The following is a 25,209-nucleotide window of genomic DNA, read 5'->3' on the forward strand; positions in this document are numbered from 1 at the left end:
TGAGTGTGCCTGGCCCGGCTCCCTACTCTGTGACTGGCTGGCTTAGAGCCCCCACTTCCTCCCGGGACCCTGGGAGCCCTAAACAGTTGGAGGAGAGCGCCAAGCACCGTAAGGACAAGCTGTGCAGCCGCGGCGCGGATATTCATGGATATTCGGCATGGACATGCATTGTCTTAGTTTTGCATGGCGACCCTTCCCCCGGCTGTACAAAGGCTCGGCTGACTGCAGGTGGGGAATGGGGTGAGCAGCAAGCGAGGCCCTGTATTTGCTCTCCCTTATCGTCAGATGTGCGAGGACAGCTCGGTTTACCTAAAGGCAGGCGCCTCGAGGCTCATCCTTTGTGCAAACACGGAAAGGTGTGCTGACCGCTGGAGCGGAGTCTCTGAGGGCAAGGGCGAGGGCAAGGGTGAGGCGTTTGCACAGCAAAGCGGGCGGCTTGGTGAAGCGCTGAGACCCCAGGTGACCCGCGGCACGGTGGAACGCCCCTCGGCAACCCAGGTGGCGTGGCGAAGTCACCCCATCCCGGAGGAAGTGGGGCTGGGGGTAGCCCGAGGCTGCCCGTGTCAGTGGCTGGCAAGGAGGGTGATCGGGCAGGCGGCAGAAGCTCTGCCACCGCCCCAGCCAGCAGGGCCGGTGGTGGGTGGTGGGGACCCTGAGGCTCCCCAGCTTGGAGCTCATTCTCCAGGAGGCCTCGGGGAAGATTCCGTGCCCCATGGCCCTGTTGTCTCTGGGGCGGCTTGGGTCTGCGTGCAGTGGGAGGCCGTGCTGGGGTGACTGCCCGTGTGCTGGGCGCCTGGGTGCTCTGAGAGCGGCACACGCGTTCCCTCCCTCGCCTGCTCTGCAGCCCTGGAGGGCAGGTGCTGCCCTGACCGCACTTAACGGGTGCAGCCTGCAGCCTCACGGCCTCCGGACAAGTGTCCCACGCCAGGTTGCAGAGGGCTGTGCCACAGGCTCCCAGGAGCAGCAGGCAAAAGTGTCCTGGGAACTTGTTTATCCGGAAGCTCTGCTTTCCCACCAGGCTTGCGAACGGTATCTCGGCTCCCAGGCCCTGTGACAGGAGGTCTTTACCAGGAGGAATCTGGGAGTCTGGTCCCAGCATGGCCCCCGGGGCTGGCATCAGGCCAGGTGGCGGCAGCAGGGTAGCCAGCCTGGGCCACTGAGGCTCCAGGAGGCCGGGGTAGGGGGCAGCGCTGGTGCACCCCACCCCCAGAACTGCAGAGTGAGACCTCTCGGGAAGAAGCCTGGAGAACCCCCGGGAGCCTGGGAACCTGCCGGAGAGCAGGGGCTGGGCGACCAGGCACAGCCACCGCAGGCCCAGTGCAGGGCTGGCTTCACAAACATCACAGAGCGGGAGAAATGCTAGCAGCAGAGACATGCTCTCTGGGCCCCTCTCCCCTCCAGCTGGGGACTGGCGCACTGAGCGTGAGCCCTGACGCCACCCTTATTTCCCATTTTGTCTTCTCCGCGGGGGAAGTTTTTCCCATTGCAGAGATCCTGACAGTGAGGAGCTGAGTGGCCACCAAGAACACACACGTGTGCAGCCTGATGCCTCCGGGGCTCGCTGCAGGCCCACCTTCGAGGGGGCGAGAGAGCCAGCCGTGGGCACGCACAGCGCCGTCCTCCCTGGCAGTCACGGCCTTGACCCAGGGGCTCCAGGCCCCAGGAGGGTGGGAGATGGGGCTCCTTCTGCAGCTCCGACCCCTGAGTTTCTGAGCAGTGGTCATGGGGGCCCCGTGGTCCTCCTGGCTTTCCAGTGACGGCACAGGGGGGCACTCCTGCATTTCTGGGACCCTCCTTGGGGCTCCACCGGAGCCGAGGCCAGGCCTTAGGTTCTGGAATGATCCAGACCTTGAACGTTTAAACCAGACGAGTGCTGGCTCTGGGCCCCCTCTCCGGTGGCCTGGAGAGATTTTTGGCCCCCGCCAAAATCCAGCATGGAGCCTCTGGAGCAGGGTGCAGTTTTTCAGCCGTCAGCAACCTTTCAGGTTTTTGTTGTTGTTGCTTTTTAAAAAAGCGAACTTTCCAGTCCTGCTCTACCTGGAGCCTGGAGCCCCGCTCCTCCGGTGGGGCCCCTCCCGGGGGCTCTGCCTCTGCTCTGTGTCAACAGTGGGAGCCGCCTCTCCCTCGCCGCGGGCAGTTGAATGAGGCAGTTCTTTGCTGCACCGCGGGAAATATTTCCATGGAGTTGGGCCAAGAAAACCCCTTCCCTGCTCGACTCTGGGGCTGGCCCACACCCAGAGCCGGGGGGCCGCGCTGGGGGCGAGGGGCAGCCACGTGGCTCCTCCTCCTCCTCCTGGACCGCTGCCATCCAGACCCCGCGGGGTAAACCGAGTCACGGTGTGCACTCCTGCAGGAAGGAAGCCGTGGGAGCCCACTTCTCTGGCTCTTACCAAGTGGGCACTTGTGGGGCCTCTCCCACCCACCACCGCCACCCGGGCAGGCCAGCCCCCTGCTCGGGAACTGTGCCTCTCATGGGGCGCGTGCTGACTCCGGGCCTCTCCAGTTACCCGGGGAAGACATTACTTGTGAGCCCCCCAGGGAAGGGGCTGAACGGGCCAGTCTCTCGGGCGACTGCCTTCTCAAACAGACACGAGGGGTCCTCAGAAGTCTCCCGGAAAGTGCCCGGATTGAATTCAACTTTGTGCACCAAGATAACTTGCGCTCTCAGCTCCTTCTTTTGCGTGAAGCTTTTACAGTGCTCTGGCCGGTGGGGAAATTCACCGAAGCAGAAAGAGAGAAAACCACGCGGGATCCGCGGAGGTGTCTTCCTGCTCCTTCTGTGGGCCCCACTCAGGAGGAGCTTCTAGCCTGCCCCCAGGCCCTAGGCGCCCCCAGACCCAGCGGTGGACAAGAGCAGTGGCTGACGGCTGAGCATTCCCTCGGGGGGTCACGGTCAGCCAGCAGTGAGAGCTGGACGCTCGTCCCCCCCAACGTGTGTGGCCTTGAAGCCCAACAGCGGCCTGGGAAGTAAACGTTATCCTTGACCTTCTGTGTCCACGGAGGGCACTGAACTTTATTTTTCTCTCGGTATCTACAGTTGGGCAAACTCCTGTATGCGAGGGTGGAGGCTGCGTCCGGAACTCGGTTTCGGGGGAGTGGGGAGAGCGCTCCTGATTTGGGGGAGGTCAGGGCTGTCCCCTGGGCGGGGGAGCAGAAGTGCCACCATCCCCCGCTCATGGGAAGCAGAGGGGCCCCCGGCGCCTCACTCCCTCCTCCCAGCCTCCTGGGAAGACCCTCCGCCCACTTGGCTGAGGACTGTGGTGGGGTGGAGGGCGCGTTTCAGCGCCGTGTGATTTGGGGGTGTTTGCGCTGCCAGAAGCTGTGCTGACGCTGGAGGCCAGCCTGGTACAGCAGGCCCCGGGAGGCTGTGGCAGCACCCAGCACAGCAGTACAGCTGCCGCCCGGGGAACGCGCGGGAGGGGTCGCTCCCATCTCAGGGTGCCTGGAGGGGCGGGCGCTCTGAGCGAGTGGTTTCGCAACAGCGCTGGGTCTGGTTTTCCAGAGGGCGCGTGCTGACCCGGGCCCGGGAGATGGATGGAGGAGGGCCTCACACTTCCGGCCTGAATCTTAGGGCATTTGTACCCACTCACGGGATGCATACGTGGCTCGGGACGGCCCACACGGCCACTGAGGGCTCCCAAGCATGAATTCAAAGAAAAAAAAAAGGAAAATGTGTGCTTTGAATTAGATGTATGTGGGGAAAAAAAAAAAAAAAAAAGCTGGTTGAGCCGCGCCTGGGACCCTGGCTGTGCAGTTTCTCCGCAGGGACAGGAAGGGCCCCGGGAGTGAGCCGGAGCCGCCAGGGTCCCTTCGCGGCGGGACAGCCAGGGCAGGGGCGCTCAGCTCAGAACTTCACCATAGGTCTGGCGTCTTGCAGAGTTTCTTCCATTGCTCTGGACCAAGACATATTTAAGAAGTTAGGCTGTGAGCCCCAGAAAAGCCAACACAAACATCTGAACATATGGATTTTTCTTTTTCTTTTTCTTTTTTTTTTATTGTGGTTAAACCATGCTCAGAGATTAGCCTGCGGCCGTCTTGTCTTTCTCCTTTGCCCGCCTTTTTTTTTTTTTTTTCTATCTGTTTCTTTCCTTTTCCCTTTCTTTTAGGAAGCAGAAGGATAAACACGTTGCCATGGAGTTCTGTTTAAAATAAAATACAATGGAAAGAAACGCGGGTGATGAAGTAACCACATGGACGGCAGGATACACCTGATACTAATTACTGTCACGCAGAAGGTTCTGGAAGACATTTGCCTCGCCTGATGTATACATTCACATCGAGCAGAGCCGGGCTGAGGCTCCTGGGGGACCGCGGCGTCCAAGTCTCTCCCCTTCCAGATGAGGAACCGGGGCCCTGCGCGGGGGACTGCTGGAGCCCTGCTCCTGGGCCCGGCCCACATGCTGTCAGGACCACAGCCCGCGGGAGGGGGCGAGAAGCAGAGAGGGGGAGGGGGCGAAACAGAGAGAGAGAGAGAGAGGGACAGAGAGGGAGAGAGATGGGGGACAGAGTGGGGGAGAAATAGAGAGAGGGGGGGAGAGAGACAGGGAGAGAGAGAGGAAGAAAGAGACAGAGAGGAAGGGAGGGAGAGAGGGAGAAAGAGACAGAGTTGGGGGAAAGACAGAGAGGGAGGGGGGAGAGAGCGAGCGAGAGAGAGAGAGACGGAGAGGGAGAGAGATGGGGGAGACAGAGTTGGGGGAGAGACGGGGGGGGGTGAGAAAGAGGGAAGAAAGAGCGAGACAGAGAGGAAGAGCGAGACAGAGAGGAAGAGAGAGAGTGAGAGACAGAGTGGGGGAGAGACAGAGAGGGAGGGGAGAGAGACAGAGAGGGAGGGAGAGAGAGAGAGAGAGAGAGAGAGAGAGAGAGAGAGAGAGAGAGAGGCGCGGAGGCCCAGTCTGCGCGGGGGCCCCGGACGCCACGGTCTGCAGGGCGCCCCGGCCCAGACGCGCCCCCCGCCCACCGAGGCGCCCCCAGCCCGCGCCCCGGGAAGGTAGCAACCGAGCCTGGCCGCGCGTGATTGGCCGCGCGGCCCTGACGACAGGGGCTCCCGGGCTCGGATTGGCCCCGGGCCGCGCCCGCTGTCTCCGGCGGCGAGCGCCTCGGCGGCGCAGCCGCCCCCGTGGACCGCGGCGCCGGGAGCCATGATTCCTCGAGGCGCGCTGGACTTCGTGGCCACGAGTCCTGCTCCTGGGGGCTCCCCCTCTGTGGGGCTCCCTCGGCTGCGGGCTGCGGATGCGTGGAAGTAGCCCCCAAGGGCCTCGGGGTCTCTCTTGGCCCCGGGGCAGAGTGCAGCTGTCCGGCCCATCTCCCACCCTGACAACCTCTGAGTGACAGCCACCACACCTCGGGGCTCGCTGGGCACGAGGCCCGGGAGATGTCCAGGGTGGGGCTGCTGTTGGGACTTGACCCTTCCAGGCTCCCCCCTCCCCTGCCACGAGGCCCCTCGCTCACCCCCACCCCTCATCTGTCACCAGGCTCCCCCCTGCCACCCACCTGTCACCCCAAGATAGATCCGACGTGCCTTTCAACAGCATTCTGACCTTTAGGGGAGGACATTTGATTGACGGCACTGCCCACTCTGCCACTCGGCTGGGCACAGCTGTCCAGGATTAACTGCCCGGTGCCAATTCCCTGGGCGGGCGTGCAGCTATGATCCCAACATGTGTCGCTGCTCATTCCCAGGGGCACTCGGGGGGACACGCGGGGGGGGCCACCCCAGGGTGGGGGGTACCCCCCTGTGTGGTCATCCCAGGGTGGGTGTACCTCCCGGGCGGTCACCCCAGGTTGGGGTACCCTAGACGGTCACACAGGGCGCCTTGCTCCCTACAAAAGTACTTTGCCCAGAGGGACACTCCTGTCCAGAGTCTCACTACAGCCCGGGCAGCGACCCCCTGTGTACCCCGGAGGGAACGGACCGTGGGAGTGAAGGGACAGAAGCATATCAGGGACTCCGGACTTGGGGTGCTGTTCGGAATCTCTGGGTAGACCACGAATCGGGTGCCGAGGGTGGGCCAGCTGACACTGGGGGAACCCCTCTTCTGGGCCAGGGTATTTGCCTCCGAGCCCCAGCAATAGGTAGGGAGAGCCCCTTTCGCCCGGAGCCCGCACCCTCGCTGGCCCGCTCCGCAGCGGTCAGGTGTGCGATGCGCGTCCCAGCACCCACTGTCCCCGCGGCCGCCCAAGGACGACCACCGAGCTGGTGGGCCCCCTGCCGACAGTGCACGCAAGCTGCCCCTGCCTGGCGCCGGCCAGGCTCCCGTGGAGGGGGGGGAAGCCCCCGGCCACAGGGTGTTGGTCATGGCGGCCCCGGGCACTGCGGCAGAATTTTTCCCTCCGTTCTTTGCTGCAGTCTGGGTGCGGCTGGAGCAATTTGTCATCGAATCTGGGGGGCTCATTTTTCCGGCCAATCACTTTTAGAGAAATGAGCGCATTGCAGCAGAATGCACTGACGTCAGAGACCACCCCTTCTGCGCCCGCATATAAACCCCACCCAGCCGGCCCCTGGCGCAGACGGCGGAGAGCGGAGCCGAGCGCGCCAGGCCCGCGAGCCAGGCCGCCGCTCCGGGGACAGCCGGGCGCCCACCAGCGGATCCCTCTTCGGTGAGTGGGTGGCTGTCGTGGCCGCGCAGGACGTGCGCAAGGCGGACGCCATCCGTTTCGGGGCCGGGCCGTGTCCTCCTGGACACGGCTGAGACACCGCGGCCGCGGACCTGCGCCCAGAGGCGGTCACTTCGCCCGGTTCCCGGCGTCACGCGTGGAATTCAGCGGGCAGGGAGATCCCTGCAGCTACCTTCTCCCCGGGCAGGCAGACCAGGGCTCCCCGCTCGTCCAGGCGTCCAGGGCAGGCCGCCCCTCGTAGCGCGTGTCCGACTCGCGTGCGTCGCGGTGCCTCGGGTCCCACGCCCAGGTCCACCGAGTTCCGAGGCGCCCCTAGAATCACGCTAGAGCGGGGAGAGATGCTGGCCGCGGCGCCCTGCGCCGGCCACTGACTCGGGGGTCGGCGCCCTAGTGGGGGCCAGGCCCCAGGTGGGCCATGGGCTTCGGGGACTCCAGGCTCAGATGCGCGGGCTCCACGCTGACGCACGTCAGCCGCAGCATCCGGAGTAGCCCTGGGCGGCGTGGAGGGAGAGGGCGCCCGCGTGCAGAGCTGCCGGACCCCACTGGGACCCGTCCCCAGAGGAGGGGGCTGGGGCGGGGGTCGTGGGGCTGGAGGCGCGGGGGCCGAGTGAAAGCAGCAGGGTGTGCTGCCCGGTGGCCGGGCTGTGTCTTTGGCTCAGGGAAGGGAAATGCAGAGGAGGGGGTGTGTTGGGAGGGGGTCTGGGCGCCGGGAGCTGGGTTTCCAAACGCTGCACAGTGGTCGCTGCCGGAGCCTGGCATCGCCAGGGGTTCGCCTTTTTGGTATAGTCGCCTTTTGCCATTTTCTTTGTCCCTGTCAAGCCCCCCCCCCAGCCGCCCCCTCCCCAGCCGGAGCTGGCGGGCTGGGGGGGGGGCGCAAGCGGGCTGCTACGTGGCAGGTTTCTGGAAGGTTCTCCTGTTGGCCGCGAGAGGGCGCTGGTGGCACTGCGGAATTTTGGGGGGCGGGGAGGGGAGGGGAGGTGGCCTTTGTTCTACTGCTGGTGGGGGTCGGGCGCGGGGTTTCCTGGCCACGTGTGGGGGCCCCTCCGTGGAGGGAAGGTGGGGGGCGCCGCGGCATCCGCAGTGCGGCTCGCGGGGGCGGGCGCGGACGCCCACGTCCTGGGGTCCCGGAGACCCCGCTGGGGCGAGGTCCGGGGGCCGCGAGGAGGGCAGTCTGCCCCTAGCTCCCTGGCCTCCTGCGTGAGCCCGCCCAAGTGGACCTCGCCGAGGTCCGGCAGCGGCTCTGGAGTCTGGAACTTGTCAGAAGTGGGTTGGCCGCCGGGGTCTCCCGGACACGCGGGAGTCGCGTCGGTGCGGGGCGCCCGGGGGGCGCTGCCCGCCGGCCACAGGTGGGCCTGTGTCCGGCTCGGCCGCAGGGCGGGAGCTGTGCCCGCGCTCACGCCTGGGACCTGTTGGGCGCCCCCGCCCCCGCGGGCCTCGCGCCTGGCAGCTGCGCGCGGCGCGGGCGGGGGGCGCCGCAGGTGGCTGTGCCGTCGGGCTCGGGTGCGGGCCGCGCGCCCCCTAGCGGTCGTGGCGTGCAAGTGGTTGTTGGCTGCCCGGTGGGGCTTCGAGTGGCGCATGCGCACAGAGCTAACATTTGTGACCTGTCAATCAAGTCAGCCTTACCCCCTCCCATTCCTCTCCTCCCCCTCCCATTTCTCTTCCTCCTCCCCCTCCCATTTCCCTTCTTCCCTCCTTTCCCTCCCACCCCCAGTCCCTCCTCTTCCCTCCTCCCCCTCCCAGTTCCTCTCCCCACACCCCACACCCCACACCCCTCCTGCTTCTCTCCCAACCCCTCCCTCCCTGCCCCCTCCCGCCTCCCCTCCCTCCCTCGCCTGTCTCCGCCTCCCTCCCGCCTTGCATCCCCTCCCTCCCCCTGCCCCCCTGCTGTTCCCGCGCTGGCCATTAGAGGTCACGCAGCTGGTTTCTGATCCGGCCCCTTCCCGCCTCTTAGGGTCCCTGCAGGGATGACATCATCGGCTCACCCCCAGGCTTCAAGGACCACCTCTGCTGGACGCCACGTTGCTGCCGCTGGTCTCCACCCTCCGGTACCAGCCCCCGCACCCCCCTCCTTGGGCCACCCCCAGGCCTGCTGGCAATTAAAAGACAATTTCGGATTTTAACTAATGAACTTTATTTAGTGAACTTGATCTGTAACTGACGGCCACACGTGCACCTGAAGCCAGGGCTCTGACCTCCCGTCTTTTGCAGAGGGCGCCGGGAAGAGCACGTCCAGGGACCAGGACGCCAAGGAGGACGAGGACCGAGGCCGTCTGCCGGGCCTGACCTGCCCCACACTGAAACCAATGCCCTAGTGAGGGGGCACTGGTCACAGCCCCAGCTCTGCTCTGCCTGTCCTTCACTCTCGCCTGTGTCTCTGCTCGCGACCTGGGGCGGTTCCCTCCCCAGGGGGTGTCAGTCTTCCCCGACTGACTGTCACTGGCCTCACATGTCCTGAACGGAAGGATCCTTTGGGGACCCCTCAGGAGGGGGACCTGGGCCAAGGGCCGGGCCAGCACCTCACTGGCAACTCCAAGGCCCCGGGTGGGCTTCTGGAATGCGCATGTTACCCCACCGACGGCATGCCCCCACCCTCACCCGTCCTTTCCCCAGGCATGGGGACCGTAGGAGCAACCTCCTAGGGTTGTTGTGAGAATTAAATGACCTAAAGCAGCCCCGGGCAGGGTCGGGCATAGCGGCGATCTGGGAAAGCCTTGGCGGCCGTGGCCCCCCGCCTCACGCGGCTTACTGGTCTCGTTCACCCTGCAGCAGACTCCCGCCAGCCCCTGTCCGCGGGGCGCTCCTCACGCCAGGTAGGGCCCCGCAGGACGGGCACGTGTGTGTGTGGTCCTGTCCAGAGCACTGGGTCCTGGGGGTCGGGGACAAGCGTGTAAGGTTGTGTCGCCAGGCAGCGCCCTGCCCCACGGGGCCTGCGTTTGCTCTGGGGCTCTGCTGCCTCCGGAGGTCGGCGGCCCCTGGGAGGCCCTACTCAGATCCAGGAAGGAAGTGGGCGGAGTGTAAGTGGTCACTCTCAGCGTAGGCACGCGGAAGGCCGGGAGCTGGGATTCCGGGCGCCATTGTGGCCGCCCCGCCTCCCCTGTGGCCCCTGGCCCGAGCTCCCCCAGCAGTCAGTCGTCTGGCAGTGGAACCCTCTGGGGTTCCGGGTGGCCCCTTGCTGGCTTAACTGCTCCAAGGCTCAGCACCTTTCACGGTCTACATGGGTCGCCACGGTCTGTGGCTGCCGTGAGAGTGCGTTGTACACTGCTGTGGAAATCCAAGACCCCAGACCCCCGAGGGCCAGGCCTGAGCCCCTCACAGTGGCAAAGCCAGCACCCAGTAGGTGCCGCGTGCGTGCTCAGTAAAGACATTCCAGAGTCAGCACGTCTTGGCTCACGCGCGGCGGGTGCGGCCCTGCCGAGAGTGGGCGGGGTCTCCGAGAGTGGGCAGGGTCTCCGAGAGTGGGCAGGGTCTCCGGCCGCTAATTGGGGCCTTCCCTTGACCAGCACTCTCTTTGGTCCCCTTTCAAGCCGGCCAGTTTTGTCCAGACAAGACAAAACCACGGCCTCCCCCCATGCTTTAGAGAAGCCCGCACAGTGTAGACAATAGCCCCCCAGTGTAGACAATAGCCCCCCGGGTGTCTGAAAGGGGCTGATTGGATTATGTGGCCATCGGAGGTGGAAGGGTGACTTGGGAGGTGACAAATGCAGTGGGCGGGGACCGGCTTTGCGTTCAGCCCGGCTGTGGCTGTGAGCAGGGACCCCTTTGTCTGGCGCAGTCTGGCGGCAGCTTTGGCTGGGCTTGGAGGAGGTCCCAGGCTGGGAGTCTGGCAGCCCGTGAGGCCGGGGGTGACCCCGCGCGTCCCCCTCCGCAGTCTGGGGAGCCCTTTTGGCCACCAAACGTTCATTTGATCCTCACGACTCCCTGTCCTGACCCCAGGGCTGGCCTGCCACCTCCCATGGACTCAGAGGCTCTCAAGCGGCCCCTCAGCTCGGGCCCCCATACCCTCGCCCCAAGAGGGGCGCGCGCGTGTCCCACGCGCACCTCCCAGCTCCCGACTGCGCTCCCTGCGGTCCGGAGCCTCCCAGGCTCCCCCTGTCCTGTTTAGCTCCTCCAGGCTCTGTCTTTCCTTCACAGCTGCGCCTCTCCAAGGCCTGTCCACCCTCGCTGTCCTCCTTCCTCACCTCCAACCTCCTCTCCAGCTCACTGCTCCCGACTCGCTCTGTCCTGTGGCGCGCCTCTCACCAAGGTAACGTTTCCTGTGGCTGCCCTGGGGACACATGTGGATGAAGCTCAGGTCCACATCACACACACGTGGCCTGGCGGCCGCACAAAACCCACACGCCAGGTCTCCCAGCTTCTGGAACTTGCCTTCTCTGCCTAAGTGCCGAGGGTTCGCGGCCTGGTTAAGCTGCCCGGTGTCGGCACCTTGGGGTAGGCCTCTCTCGCTCGCTCTGTTGGAAAGGGAGGTTCATGGCCTCCCCTCCCCGCCCCCGCGGCTCAGGTGGGCCATCCTGCAGGTAAGCCACAGATGAGCTGTGTGGAGGAGGAAGCAGGGAGGGGGGGCCGTGGGTGTACACAAAGAATAATTAAAAGAAAGCATTAAAAAAAATAGAGACTTAGAAAATAGTAACCCCCCCCCCCAAAAAAAACCCAGAAAACCCTCCTCCTGGTTAGGTTGAGCTCAAGGTTTTAAACTGATTATGCCGAATCAAGTGGCCCCATTTCTGGTTCTTAGCCCTTGCACCCCGGTGACCCCTGCCCTCGCCGGCACCCCCTTGGCTGCTGGTGAAATCCCAGGGGTCCGCCAGGGCGAGCCTCCCTCCCCCCAGCTGCGGCTGCAGCTTTCCCCTGCCTTGGGCCCTCTCCCTTAATGAACTCGGGGCTAATCTGGGGCCGGGCGAAGCCAGAGGCTGCAGGCCTTAATGAGGTGGCTCCTGGCTCCTCTAAGGAGCCTCCTTTGTCTGGGTAGGAAGAACACTGATTATCATCACGAGGCGACCCGTGGCGGCCAAGAGGGCGTTTGAGCTGCGTTCGCTCCCTCTCGTGGGGCCCCTGCCCCTCCCCTCTGGCACCCACCTCCTGGTGTCCTCCTCTCCCCAGGACCACGCCTACCCTGAAGCCACTTGAGCCCTTGAGACCCCCAGTTTGGAAAGTTCTGGACGCCTCACCCCAAGGCAGAGCCGTCAAGGCTAGAGGGGTCCAGTGCACGTGAGGCTGTAGCCAGACCCTTGGCCAGGTGGACAAAGCCCAGGGGAGGAGGGGGTGTCAGAACCAAGGCAGCAAATCAGCCCCCTTGTAGAGAATGTCCCGGAAGCTGGGGGTGACCTTCCACCCCTCTTCCACGTGGCCAGGATGCAGTGGCCTGCCCCATCTAGGGGGGCTTTGGGCTGAGGGTGTCCCAAGGATGCCCAGCCCTGTCCTGCAGGCGGGCAGCACAGAGCACAGGGCAGAGGGCAGTCCCCAGAGCCAATGCCACCCCGCCCCCCTGCCCAGGGCAGGCACGGGGGCCCAGGGGGCGAGTGATGAGCCTTGGCGCCCCCCAGCCCACTGCTGCAGGGCTGTTGGGTTCGGGCGGCTCCCTCACCCTCTCCTGAAGCCACCAGCCCAGGGGGCCCAGTGTAGGAGTGGCCCTTGTGGGGACACAGCTCTTGGCCAGGTGCACAGGGTCGCCTGCCCCCACGAGTCCAGGCCTGCGCTCTCGTTTCCTGGCTTCCTCTGTTGGTCCTTGGACCTCAGGGCCATCCTGGAGTTCAGGGAGCAAAGGGGAAACGTGGCTTCCCCCAGGAGGGAGACAAGGGGTGCCCCACCCCCACCATGCTGCATCTACTGCCCCTCCCACTGCCTGTGTCCTCTCAGCTTTCCCTGTGTCTCCCCTTCCATCTCCAGCTCCCGTCCACCTCTCTCTCCCTTTCTGGTCCTCTGAAATACAAAATGTGGCCCTTGGGGTGCCCTAGGCCCGCCCCCCCTCCTCTGGGTGTCCCAGCCCTAGCCTGACAAAAAGTGGGGCTCCGTAAGAGTATGTGGGACGTCAGCTTGGCCAGGTGAGTGAGTGCACGGGCGTGACTACCATCCCCAGCAGCCAGGCGGGCCCCGGGGACAGCTGCAGGCCAGGAGGGTGGCGGGCGGACTGGGCACCGGGGAGTGGGCAGCTTCCCCCCGCAGCCCTACTGAGGGCTCCCAGGTCGCGCCCTGCACTGACCCGCGCGTCCATTCGGTCATCCAACAGTTGATCCTCACCGAGCAAGCCCACAGTCGTGGCCCCGGGCTTGGCACCCGCCACCTAGCTCGTCCCTTGATGGCCTCTGCTTCCCGGGAGGGGCAGGCCGGGAGGTTGTCCCAGTGCCGGAGCCCGGGCTCCGGCTCTGGAGAGCTGGCAAGAGGGTGCAGGCGGGCCTGGGTGGCCTTGGCCTCAAACCTGCCCGCTGCTAGGGCTCTGCCTCTGCGCAGAGCTGGCACCTGCCCCCTCTGCCTCCCCACCCCCTTCCTCGAGCGAGTGGACAGCTGTTCTGACCCCTGGCCTGAGCCTCTCAGGGCCGAGTGGGCGTACGGGAACAGCTGTGGTGTGTCCCAGGCTCTGGCCTCATGGTCTCCCTCTCGAGGTGGGGTCTGTAACCTGGACCCGTGTCCCACCCTGACTCCTTCCTCCCCCTGGGGCCCAGTCCAGCTCGGAGCCTGCTGGTCGCTGGCTGGGGCCTGGGTCCCTTTGCAAAGCACCCAGGGCTGGGAACGTCCAGGGAGCTCCTGCAGGTGCCGCTGTCCGCTCCGCCCGCGGCCCCGCCTTTCTCTGCTGGCCGGGTTGACCGCCTACCTGGTGCTCTGCTTACCTCTCTGGTCACGGCGCCAGGCCTCCTGTCGCCCCCTTCTCCACCTGCCCTGTCCACCCAGAAGGCCGCTTCTCCTTGCCGTGCTTATTCCTGTGGCCGCCTGGGCCGGCCTGCTGCCTTCTGTCCTGCACACCCACTCCGCGATGCCTCGGTTTCCCACAGGTTCCTCAGGTGCCTTCCAGGGTCTGGGTGGCTGTGGCCGGGTCCTGTCCTGTCTTGCTGGCTGGTGTACCCCAGTGGGTGTCTCCTGTGGCCCGGCCGGGCCGCCTGCTGACTGGCTGGTTTTGGGGCTCCCCTCTAGGCCTGTAGCGGCCCTTCTGCACCTCTTCCTACCACGGTTTGCCCCCAGGAGTCACCCCACTCTGCTGAAAAGCCAGTCGCTGGTGAGGCTTGCTCCAGGCTGTGGGAGTGCATGTGTGGCTTTTCTGGGTGCCTGCCGGCCGCACCCTAACCATCTGCTGCTCCCCAGGGCCAGCACCATCCTCGGCGCGAGCGCCACGACCCGACCGGGACAGCTGAGGGACTATGGCCGGACAGATGGACGACGTGGGAGCCCCCGCAAGGACCCCTCGGACCCCAGCCCAGCATGTGCGGACGAGACTGTCGCCGCCCCCTGGACCACGGTGAGTCTCTTGCGTCCTCGACACACAGCCACCATCCACAAGGTTCTTAGCTAGCGCAGGCCTTCTCCCTGTCCAGAGTGTGAACACTTGACTGGGGAGGGGGCCGCCTGTGACCTGAAGCCTCCTCCATACCCACCCCTGGCGGCGGGGGAGCCTGGAAGCTGTCGCCGAGCCGGCTTGTGGGATCCATACCTGTGAGTGCACACGGAGGCCGCCAACGGTAAGTGGGTACACAGTACACAGTAGGCCCAGCTCTGCTTAGGCCCTCAGCACAGCTCAGGTAGGCACACAGTAGGCCCTCGAGAGCCTTGCTGAACACGTGACATGCGTGTGCCCTCCTCCAGCCCCCAAGCCCAGCCCGAGGCCGGGTCGGAGATGTGGAACCGGGGGCGCACGCCTGCCGTGCTGCTGGGGCGAGACCCCGGCCCTCGCCAGCGTCGCTGTCTCAGGCGCGAGGCTGTGATCCCCAGTGGTTTCTGAAGCAGGTCGCGGCCGCTTCCCTCGCCCCGACGGCGCGGTGGGCTGGGATGTTCCTGTTTGCTGAGACAAGATCAGTGAGGGCGGAGGAGGCGGGGTCATGTGGATGCTTCGGGACCTGTTCATTGAGGGCTCCGGTTGGGGGGGCCGGCTTGGGACCAGGCCATGCGTTAGAGGCCAGAGGGTGCCCTGGGTGGCCTGCACGGGGCCTCGTGCTCTGCCCGTGTGACACGTGGCCACGCTGGGGTGACCGTGGAGCCTGGAGTTGGGGCCCCAGCTCCATCCCGGGCCCGGGTGCCGGCCCCGATGGCCCGCCCGTGCCACCTCTGTTTCCCAGGGTGCTCTCTGATCAAACAGGATTCGGAGGAGACAGGGCGGCTGCAGCCCTGCCCTTCTCCTTCTGAGGTTGAAAGGGGACGGGGATCTGATTTTTAACAGAATCCCTCTGTGCAGGCAGAGGGGCAGAGGTAGCCTGCTTGTTCTGGCTCCCCGGGGGTCCAGCGGGCAGCAGAGCGACGCTGAGTGTGTGCCCAGGGCTAACGGCGGGGAGGGGGCACCGGGAGGGCCCTGCCCCGTGACATTTGCTCCGCAGCTGGCATTTGCTGAGCCACCTGTATACATAGTGAGTGCAGAGCAGGCCTGGGAGGGGGCTGCCCACGGGGCCCATGCTGGCCTCTTCCCATGGGGCCCATGCTGGCCTCGGGGCGGGGCAGGGGCGGGGGCGGGGCGCTGCATCCGCAGCCAGGCGGCAGCATCCGAGGAGCTGGTCAGAGCCAGAGCTGGGCACCACCCTGCCCTGCCCCCACGCCCCCTGGAGCAGGACTCTGTCCTGGGTTGGGTGCAGGCCCCCACGGACGGGAGGGCTCAGCCAAACCTGGGTTTGTGGGCTTGGGCGTCATTGCAAACCCAAAAAGGCACCAAGGGCTGCCTTCAAGGAGCTGAAGCCCGGGCCCCACGCACCTGGGCGTCTCAGCAGCCCGGGTGTTGTCCGACGTGGACGGCCGTTGCTGGAAAACTCTTTCCAATGAATTGGTCAGTCCCTGGGCGGTAAGGGGTAAACATGTAGCCCCAGCTGGCCGGCGAGGCCCACAGGGTGGGACCCCGTTCATTTGTCACCACGACAGACGGTTCCCCAGGGGGCCCGGGCGGCAGGGAGAGCCGCTGCTGCCCCTGCGTGCCCTGGGCGGGGGCTGGGGAGGGGGACCTAGAGTCCGGCTCAGACCCCGTGGGCCGCACGGCCACCTGCGAGGGCCCCCGCCGCCGAGCTGGGATTCAGCTCCCAAATGTGCTTCCAAGTACATTTCAGCAAATCGTGTCAGGACCTGGCAGGGCGGGAGGGCAGCTGGACGCACGTGTTTCTTATTCGCTCATTTACATGAAGAAACGTAAATGTGTTTTTTATGAGCCGTCTGAGTTCCAGAAAGCACGAAAAGCAGAAAAACTGCCCGTCTTTTAATGAGCTCGCTATTGAATTTTTCCTTGAAAAGAAGGGCGCTTTATGCAGAAGGGGGTGTGGGGGGCACAGAGTAAGGTTCCCAGGGGTGAACGGCCAGGGGACACAGCCCTGGGAAAGCTCGGGGCGCTGGGGGCACTCTGGTTTTCAGGGGACAGGAATTGGAGTCCAGCTCCCCGCCCCCTGCCCCGCGGCCCGTGCCCTCTTGCCAGAGCAGAGACCGGAAGGCTCAGCTTGCTCTCCCGCCCTGGCGTGAGCAGACGGGAAGCGCGGGCAGGGGCTGAGGCCTTTCTGAGTGAGGCCAGGCAGCGTGGAAGCGAGACGGGTGGGCTCAGGTGGGGCGGTCCCGAGCTTCGGCTGCCTGCGGGGCTCCTCTGAGAAGCGGGGCTCCTTTGGTGCGGGTGCATCTTATGGGTGTGCAACAAGATAGCTGGGAATGGAGGGAGCCCGGGGGGGGGCGGCGAGGGGCTCCGCATGGCAGCCCCTCTTGGGCACGGCAATGGAACAATGCTAGAAGGCCCTGGATCCAGCTGGACCCAGCAGCCAGGGGAGACCCCTTTTGGTGCCCTCAGGGTCCTAGTGGTCCCGAGGCCCCCACACGCGTCCGCCTCCGTCTACTGAGCCCCGTTTGCGGGCAGGTGCTGCGGGCCCCCCACCTGGCGGGGCTGTGTGTGGGAGAGGAGTTAATTAGCGCGGAGAGAGGGCAGCAGCGGAGGGCCGGGCTGACTTCCTTAATTGCTCTCCCGTTTCTTTGGGCCAAGGACAGAGGCAGATGGCTCCCCCGGGGCGGGCGGAAGGAGGGCCGCCCGCCACCCTTTGCCCTGTGAATGGGGTCTTTCGCAGGGGCTTAAGCAGGAGACTCTTAGCCCCGGAGCTCCCAGGGCCGCTTCAGACGGAGACAAAGGCGCGGGCAGAAAGGCATGTGGGGAGCCCCGTGGAGCGGGCCACCTGGAGATAATGGAGGGCTCCCCTCCCAGGCGCTTTCCCAGGTCCCGTGAATGCGCCCTTTCAATGGAAGGTGCCTTTTCTTCCTCTGAAAAGCAGCGAACTTCAATTACCTTCCCGAGACCCGAGACCCGCTGCCTGTGTGTTCCCCGCCGGGGGCGAGGGGCGCGGCCGCGCACGTGTGGCTGCGGGCCGGGCTTCCGCTGAGGTTGGAAGAAGCCCGGTGGCTGTGAACAGAAGTGGGATCACCCCGGGCCTGGTGCCCATGCTGTAGCCCCAGAGACACAAGAGGCTGGGCAGATGGGGGTCCCGGGCGGGAAGGCGGGGCAGGAGGCTGGCGTGGGTGGCCGCTGCGCCTGCCTGGCTGGGGTGGACCCAGGGTCATCCCCACCAGGTTAAGAACACCCCGGGAGCTGGTGCCACAGTCAGGGGGAATGAGGGCAGGGGATCCATGTGGCCCCCTGGGGCGGTGGGCAGCCCTGGGCTAGGGACACCTGGGGCCGGAAGGCTGCCCCAGCCCGCGCTGGGGGCTTGGTCACTTGCTGCTGACTTGGGGCTTGGGCTTGGCCAGTGTCTGTCCTGGCTTCCGGGCCTCGGTTTCCCCGACTGTAAACCCAAGCCGCCACCCCTCAGTTCTGCACAGGAGTGATCTTCAGGAAGGGCATGGGGAGACGCTGGGCGGGGATCAGGGGCCCACGTGGGGTCCCCGCCAGCCTCCCGGCTGGCACAGGGGCAGGCAGCAGCCCTGGAGTGCCTTCTGGAGACCTGGGCTAGCCCTTGCCCACCCCAGGTAGGGCAGTGACCTGTGGCCTTGCCTCCTGCCCCCCGGGCCTCAGTCTTCCTGTCTGTGAAGGGGCGTGCAGGCCATCGTGTGGGCTCGGTAGCCTGTGTGCCTCTCCTCCTGGCACCCTGGGGGCCCCGGCTCACAGCCCCTCTGCTTTTCAGGTGAGGGAGCCAGAGCTGCTGTGGGCCGGGACCTCGCAAGCGGCCAGCAGGGCCTGGGGGCAGAGCCCGCTGCTGGGGGCCAGGGCCTGTTTGGCCAACGTGGTCTGACAGGTCCCAGCCGCCAGCCGGTTCTTCCTCCTTGGCTTCTCGTGAACACAGTTCTTAGTGGAGGTCAGAGCTCAAAGAAGCTTTTTTTTTTGGGGGGGGGGCGCTGCCCCCGTGTGTGTCTGGTTCCAGACGGGTGGGCGGCTGGCCCGGCTCACGGGGGACTCCCGAGTGGTGAGGCTGGGCCTGGCCCTGCCTCCCTCAGTGGCTCAGCCCCGCCTCTGGAGGCACCTTGGCCGCCTCAGCTCAGCTCCCCGAAAAAGCCTTCGGGATCGCAAGTTCTGGAAAAGCGGCCAGCCGCCCCCTGTGCCGGCGGCCCGTCCCGGAGCCGGCTCGGGAAACATGCCTGGCCCGTCTTTGTGCTTCTGTGTGCGATGCTGACTAGCCGAGGGTGCCGCCGGCCAGGCCCGCTCCCGGTTATTACGCCGGTGGGCTGGCGCTTTTGTTTTGTGACCTTGGTTGCTACAATACCTGCAAGCTGAGAGGAGGAATCGAAAAATTGCCAGCTTCAATTAGGCCGGCAGCCTGCCTTCCCCAAGGCTGCCTCCGCCGCTGTGGCCATTAATGGTAAACACGCAGCAAATAAGCCCTAATTCTCTGTAATTGCCCACTCCTGAAGCCGGGAGGTGACATTCCAGGAAGAGGATGTGGACACATCCTCTAACCCAAGTGGCTCAGAACGCGGGGCCGGCGAGGGGGAGGGGCGCGATTCCAAAGATGTCGCAATTACTGCCCCCACTCCATCAGCGCACCCAGAAAGCCCCCCTCTGCCTGGGGACACTGACGGGGGGGCGGTGTGCACCGGAGCGGGCTGATGGTGGGACGCAGAGCTGCACGTGCGCAGAGCAACGTGGTCCTAACAGCAGCCCCGTCGACGACATGCACAAGGTGCTGGTCCCAAAGATACGCGTGTTTCTCCAGGAGACACTTTCCCGATCCCCAAGATGGCGCGTGGCGCGCTGTGATCCCGGCAGGGCCGGCGGTCGCGGGAGGTGCCCGTTCCGGCGGCTGCATAGGGAGGCCTCGCCTTTCCGTGCATCTTGTCTGACGTTTGTTACGATCTCAGCCCGGCGCTGCGGTTCTGCGGTTCTGCGGCTCTGCGGCAGCACGCCAGGCCCAGAGCGGGCACAGAGCCTGGGCGGCAGAGCTGCGCCAGGGCCGAGGCCCAGCAGGGCAGCTGGGGGTCCGCACAGAGCTTTGGTCGGGGAGGGGCGTCCTGGGCAGGAAGAAGCCCCGATGCCCCGAGCTGCCTCCGTTTCCTTGTTCTGTGTCGGAGGTGAACACAGCACAGCCAGGACCACACGCTCGGGGCCCCTGCGGGCCCGTGGGCATGGCCGTGGCTTTGGTCTCACTGAGCTGGAGGCCAAGGAGGGGCCGGGACTCCCAGTGGTGCCCAGCGTAGGGAGGGAAATCTGCGAGCCTTTGGGTGTCCCCAGCGTGCCCCGGCTTGCCCGCAGACGCTGCCGCCTCGTGAGCGTTTGTTCTCTGGACTTCCTGTCACGTCCGGCACGCAGGGGATGCGGTGTGTGTTTGGGAAGCACGCAGCGGGTGTTGCCAGCCGTGCCTGGAAGTGCCCCCAGCATGCCCCAGTGGGGTCTTGGGGCCCGAGTGCTGAGCACGAGTTGGGGCGGGAGGTGGTGTGGCGGGGCTGTTCCTTAGGGGTCCCTGTGTTCGTGGCGCTGGTGCCCTCACACCCCCAGGTCCCACTCCTTGCCCTTGTGCCACCCATCTTCCTGGCCCCTGGCCTGTGCCACACCAGGGACACAGCCCCTCCGGGGTGTTTGTGCACAGAAATCCAGTCTTCCCATTGCCCGGCCCCAGCCCTGCTTCCCCTCCGGGGCTGTGCAGGCCCACTCCCACTCCTGTGCACTTTCCCCAGACTATAGGGACGTAGTCATTTCCTTAACTATTTGAAAGGCAGAGAAAGAGAGAGAGAGAGAGAGGTCTTCCATCCGCTGGTTCATTCCCCACATGTTGTAACAGCCAGGGCTGGGCCAGGCGGAAGCCAGGAGCCGGGAACTTCATCCGGGTCTCCCACGCGGGGGGAAGGGGTCCAAGGACTTGGGCCACCTTCCGTTGCTGGATTGGATGTGCAGCAGCCGGGACAGACCAGCGCCTGTGTAGTGTGCCGGTGCTCGGGCGGCTTGGCCTGCTACACCACGACATTGGCCGTGTGTGGTTCTGCATCATTACTGAGCTCACTCTGTCAACTCAGAATTGGAGGCGGGTGCTGGCCGTGCCCTGTGATGTTCCCCGGTGCCTGGTCTGATTTGCTCCCACTGGGTCTGTCCAGGAAGCGCTGACATCATCTTGCATCCCACAGTGTATGTGCCCTGGTTTTAGGAAACCCCATGGCCCCGGCCATCCTGGCTGAGCCCACGCCTCTGGTCACCTCCAGGGCCAGCGGCACAGCTGCCCGGGGAGCACAGGCTGATCCCGTCCGGGGAGCGAGCACTCTGGGGTCAGCTCAGACCTCACCATCCACCCACAGGCAGCAGGTGCGCGAGCGCGCGATGCTGGGGTTCCCCGGCACTGCACTTGCAGGAGGTTGGGGATCCCCCGCCTTTGGCTCCCCTGCCCTATCCGTCCAGCTGTTGTCCTTTCCCTCCCTGCCCCGGGTGAGGTTCCATTCAGTGACCCCGTGTTTCCTCCTTCCAGACGGAGCCGTCGCCGGGAATCCTGCGAGGGAAGGAACCGCCGCGGACACCTCCCCCCAGCACCCCACCCCCAGCTCTGAACCGTAAGTTGCCGACGTGTCTGGGGGACATCTGCGCCTCACTGCTTGGGGAGGGGCTGCCAGGCCACCCGGAGCAGGGCACCAGGCAGGCCTCGCAGGAGGGCCGGCGCCGGGGGAGGGGGGCCCGGCCGGCTGGGCGGGTGCTGACCTGAGACAGGAGCCCCAGCCCCCTCCCCTGTCTCTGTGGCAGAGGAATTCCAAGGGTGGCCCTGAAAGAATCACTGACTGAATGGGCCTTTCATCCCCGCGTCTCCCTGTGGCCCTTGTGCCGCAGGGCGGGCTGGGATGGAGGTGCCCCTCGTGCGCTGGGGGGCTGCAGAGGGCCCGGGAGGACACGCAGGCCGAGGCACTCGCGCCTCCAATGGGCCCCGAGCTCCGCTGACCTCCCCTCACCCCTGGAAAGTCTGGAAGACATAATGGGCAGATTTTGTGTCTTCAAAGTTTCCGGCTAAACCTCTTCAAGCCCTGCATTGTTTGGGACTGCGACACTCGCGGTGGTAATGGGTCGTTCCTTTTGTGTGGCCTTGAAAGGCCAACATATTTTTATATTGCTGCAGACAAGCCACCTATTTACAAACCGGCTCCGCGGCCGTTTCCCACCGGGCCGGCCGTGTGCCGTGTGCGTGTCTGTGTCCTCCACGGTCTTGAAACGGGATTCTCATGGGGATGGCCCTTCACGGGGAGGGGGCTGTGGGCCGGAGCGAGAAGCGCTGGGGAACTGGGGCCCCCATCTCAGATCTGCTCCCTGGTTGTCTAGGACGTGACCCCCCCTTCCCCCCTGCCAGGAGGGTCTCATAGCCAACTGTTGGCCTTGTCCGTGCGTGTCTGGACTGGGGGTGTGTGCGCCTTGGTGCTTAACTCGGTGGGAGGCAGCAAGAAGTTCTGAGGGGTGCTCACTGCCCTGGTCGTCCTATGGGGAAGTCTCTGTTACCCAGCCCCCCCTGTAGTAAATGATTGGTTGAAAGAGTGAATGGCGCACGGAGGAAGAAATCAGCAGATGACTTGGTAAGGCAGCACGTGCGCCAGGACAGGTGGGCGCAGGGCAAGCCTGCTGTTCTCTCTTTGGTGCACGGATGATCAGCACGAACGTTACTGAGGACCCGGGCTGCACGCAGATCCGCTGGGGTCGTCCTGGCCCAAGGCGTCCAGCCCTGACCTTTGTGAATGACGGAGGGAGAGAGAGACAGACAGACACACAGAGAGCAGGGGGCTGACAAAGCTAGGGGTGAGCAGCTGTGAGAGGGGAACCTGGTCAGGTGATTGAGGCCAAGCGTTAGGGTTGCCCCCAGGAACACCTGTTCCTGGCCTGGAAGAACATGCGAGGAGCAGAGGAGGAGCCAAGGAGGAGCGAAGAAAGGAAGTGTCCTAGCAGGCCACGGCAGGTGCACCTTACCTGGAGGTCTCCGCATGGCTACAATAGAGTGGGGGTGGTGGAGGGAGAGAGGGAGAGAGAGAGAGAAGGAGGGTGGGAGAGAGATTGACAGAGAGGGAGAGACAGAGAGGAAGAGGGAGAGAGAGAGAGAGAGAGAGGGAGAAACAGGGAGAGACAGAGAGGGAGAGAGAGAGGGAGAGAGGAGGGAGGGAGAGACAGAGAGGGAAGGGGAGAGAGGGAGAGGAGGGAGGGACAGATGGGAGAGGGAGAGACAGAGAGGGAAGGGGAGAGAGGGAGGAAGGGAAGGAGGGAGAGAAGGAGGGAAGGAGGGAGGGAGAGGGAGAAACAGGGAGAGGGAGAGAGGGAGAGAGGGAGAGACAGAGGGAAGGGGAGAGAGAGAGGGAGAGGAGGGAGGGAGAGACAGGGGAGAGGGAGAGACAGAGGGAAGGGGAGAGAGAGGGAGAGGAGGGAGGGAGAGACAGAGGGGAGAGGGAGAGACAGAGGGAAGGGGAGAGAGAGGGACAGGAGGGAGGGAGAGACAGAGGGAAGGGGAGAGAGAGGGACAGGAGGGAGGGAGAGACAGAGGGGAGAGGGAGAGACAGAGGGAAGGGGAGAGAGAGGGAGAGGAGGGAGGGAGAGACAGAGGGGAGAGGGAGAGACAGAGGGAAGGGGAGAGAGAGAGGAAGGGAAGGAGGGAGAGAAGGAGGGAAGGAGGGAGGGAGAGGGAGAAACAGGGAGAGGGAGAAACAGGGAGAGGGAGAGACAGAGGGAGAGGGAGCGGTCACAGGTGTGCAGATGGGTGAGCACTTGGACAGCAGAAGTGGAGCTGGAGAGAGGAAAGGATTCGAGAAAGAACAAAGTAAAACCTGGATGGAAAGCAGGGATGTGGGGGAGGGGTCGAGGTCACAGAAGGAACAGATCTATGGGTGAATAAAGGGAGATGTGAGGGGGCTGAGGCGGTGGCGCAGGCCCCCAATGAGGGGCTGGTTCCGGCTGTGCCATCTGGGCATCCCTGCCCCAGAGAGAAAGAAGACAGGCAAGACAGGAGGTGGGGCAGGCTGGGAGAGAAGAGGGAGAGGACCTAACTGGATACCGGGGCGGGGCCCCGAAACCTGCAGTCAAACCCCAGTGCGGACAGAGACAGAGACACCTGCTGGAAAGAGAGGAGGCGGGAAGGGAGGGGGAATGAAGGAGTGAGACCCAGAGTTGTGTGGGCTGAGGATGGGTGTCTACGGGGTGGGGGTGCGGCTGGGCTCCCAGCACTGAAAGGGATGTGCAGACTGGCCACACAGGGAGCGAGGTGACCCCTTACCCACTGAGTGGGGAGTGCAGACCTGAGGCAGGGCCAGCTAGGAACAGGAAGGAGACGGCCCCCGCCCACCCAAGAGAGATGCATCAGAGCACACATGTGCTAGGGGACTTTTCAGTGGGGCCCATTAACTGCAGATTATGATGTATCCAATTAGGTGCACCTGCTGTCTAGAAGTGGAAAAATAAGTATTTAAATAGAAAGCAAGACTGAATGGAGGCATGAATGCCCGAATGAATGAATGAGAAGAAAGGTTTGCATCGGCTGCTGGGGAGGGTGAGGGTCATCGGCTCATCTCCACAAGAAAGAGAGAGGGGGAGGGTGCGAGAGTGGTGGCGACAATAAGATGGGCAAAATGGATCCAGGAAGAAAAGAAGTGAGGCTGCGGTAAGAAAGTAGGTTGCACAATTAAGTCTGAAAGGGGCTGGTTTAGCACAATTCGTCGCCACTGATTCAGGTCTGTAGCCCTGGAGTCTAAACAAGAATAATAGGAGGCACAAGGGAAAGAGGGCGGGGGCTGGGGAAGGTTGGAAGGGTGGGGGGAGGAGGCAGGAGAGGGGGCTGGAGTCGACACCTGGGGGCGAGGGTCTTTCCTGACTAGGGCCCAAGTGTAGTGAGTAAGCAGTGCTTGTTTTTTTAGATTTATTTCTTTATTTCTTTATTTGAAAGACAGAGTTAGAGAGAGGCAGAGAGAGAGAGCGAGCGAGAGCGGTCCTCTGTCTGCTGGTTCACTCCCCAAATGGCCACAACGGCTGGAGCTGGTCCTATCTGAAGCCAGGACCTTCCTCCAGGTCTCCCACATGGGTGCAGGGGCCCAAGGACTTGGGCCATCTTCCACTGCTTTCCCAGGCCGTAGCAGAGAGCTGGATCGGAAGTGGAGCAGCCGTGTCTTGGACAGGCGTCCATATGGGATGCTGGCACTGCAGACGGCCGCCTTACCCGCTACGCCACAGCGCCGGCCCCAGTAAGCAGGATTTGTATCATCGATATATCGAACAGTGAAAGTTGAGGCTTGTCAGTAAATCAGTAAATACCTAAAGACCAGGCTAACTAGAGGGTGACTTTGGATGAATGACTGGGAAATGGCCAGTTTAGTTTATCCCCCTCCGCCTTCAAGGCTCATGAATAAAATGGCTCAAAAAGAGAGAGAGCAAGGAAGTAGGGGAAGTCAGAAGTTGTGACATGGTGCATAGAGACAATAAAAACACGCTGCAAGGGATAAAGACGCCCGTGAATAAGTGAGAGCGGCTCGCGCAAGGAGAGGATGAGGAGGCAGCGAGAAACACGGCTTTCAAAGTGGGGCTCCTGGGCTGCTTAGGTAGATCCTGGGCCCAGTCCACAGCGCAAGGAGTTCACGCACGAGAGAACCCCACGCAGACTTGTGTCGGGAGACTCCGCCAGCCCGATTGTGCTTAATCCAATTCTGTGCACCTGAGGTCTACAAATAAAAGAACAGATATCGAAAGAGTGACAGAAAGGGTGAATGGACCCAGGAGTGACACCCAGCGGTGGGCGTGCCTGGGACAGCCTGGAGGAAGTTGTCCTTGGGGTCTAAGAGCAGGGCAGAGAAGCAAGAAAGAGGGTGTCCAGCGGCCAGGGGAGGGGGAGGCAGAGTGGAGCCGTGGGCACGAGAGGGGGCAGCACACGCGTGCCCGCCGGGCCCCGTGCCTGCAAGAGGAGGCCGTGCGAGGCTCGTCTGGAGTCCTGGCCCGGTTCCTGGGGAGGCAGGTTGGAGAGGAGGTGACCAATGGGTGGCTCCGGGGCTGCGGCCGGCATCACAGTGCACGTGCACACTCCTTAAGCGCAG

General features: G+C 64.3%; 1 protein-coding gene across 1 annotated transcript in view; it reads left to right on the forward strand.

Moving 5' to 3' along the window:
* The window catches only part of LOC138847232 (uncharacterized), a 68,798-nt gene that overhangs the window by 36,304 nt on the left and 7,285 nt on the right, over positions 1-25,209 (forward strand). Inside the window, exons 2-9 of the mRNA XM_089322527.1 lie at positions 6,492-6,597; positions 8,567-8,660; positions 8,824-8,926; positions 9,382-9,425; positions 10,747-10,858; positions 13,738-13,819; positions 13,906-14,059; positions 20,643-20,724. Coding sequence (XP_089178653.1) covers positions 6,492-6,597; positions 8,567-8,660; positions 8,824-8,926; positions 9,382-9,425; positions 10,747-10,858; positions 13,738-13,819; positions 13,906-14,059; positions 20,643-20,724 — 777 coding nt within the window. The remainder of the gene's footprint in view (positions 1-6,491; positions 6,598-8,566; positions 8,661-8,823; positions 8,927-9,381; positions 9,426-10,746; positions 10,859-13,737; positions 13,820-13,905; positions 14,060-20,642; positions 20,725-25,209) is intronic.

This window comes from Oryctolagus cuniculus, chromosome 20 (genome assembly GCF_051225735.1).
Source record: "Oryctolagus cuniculus isolate XC-2025 breed Fujian yellow rabbit chromosome 20, ASM5122573v1, whole genome shotgun sequence".
Taxonomy (NCBI): Eukaryota; Metazoa; Chordata; class Mammalia; order Lagomorpha; family Leporidae; genus Oryctolagus; species Oryctolagus cuniculus.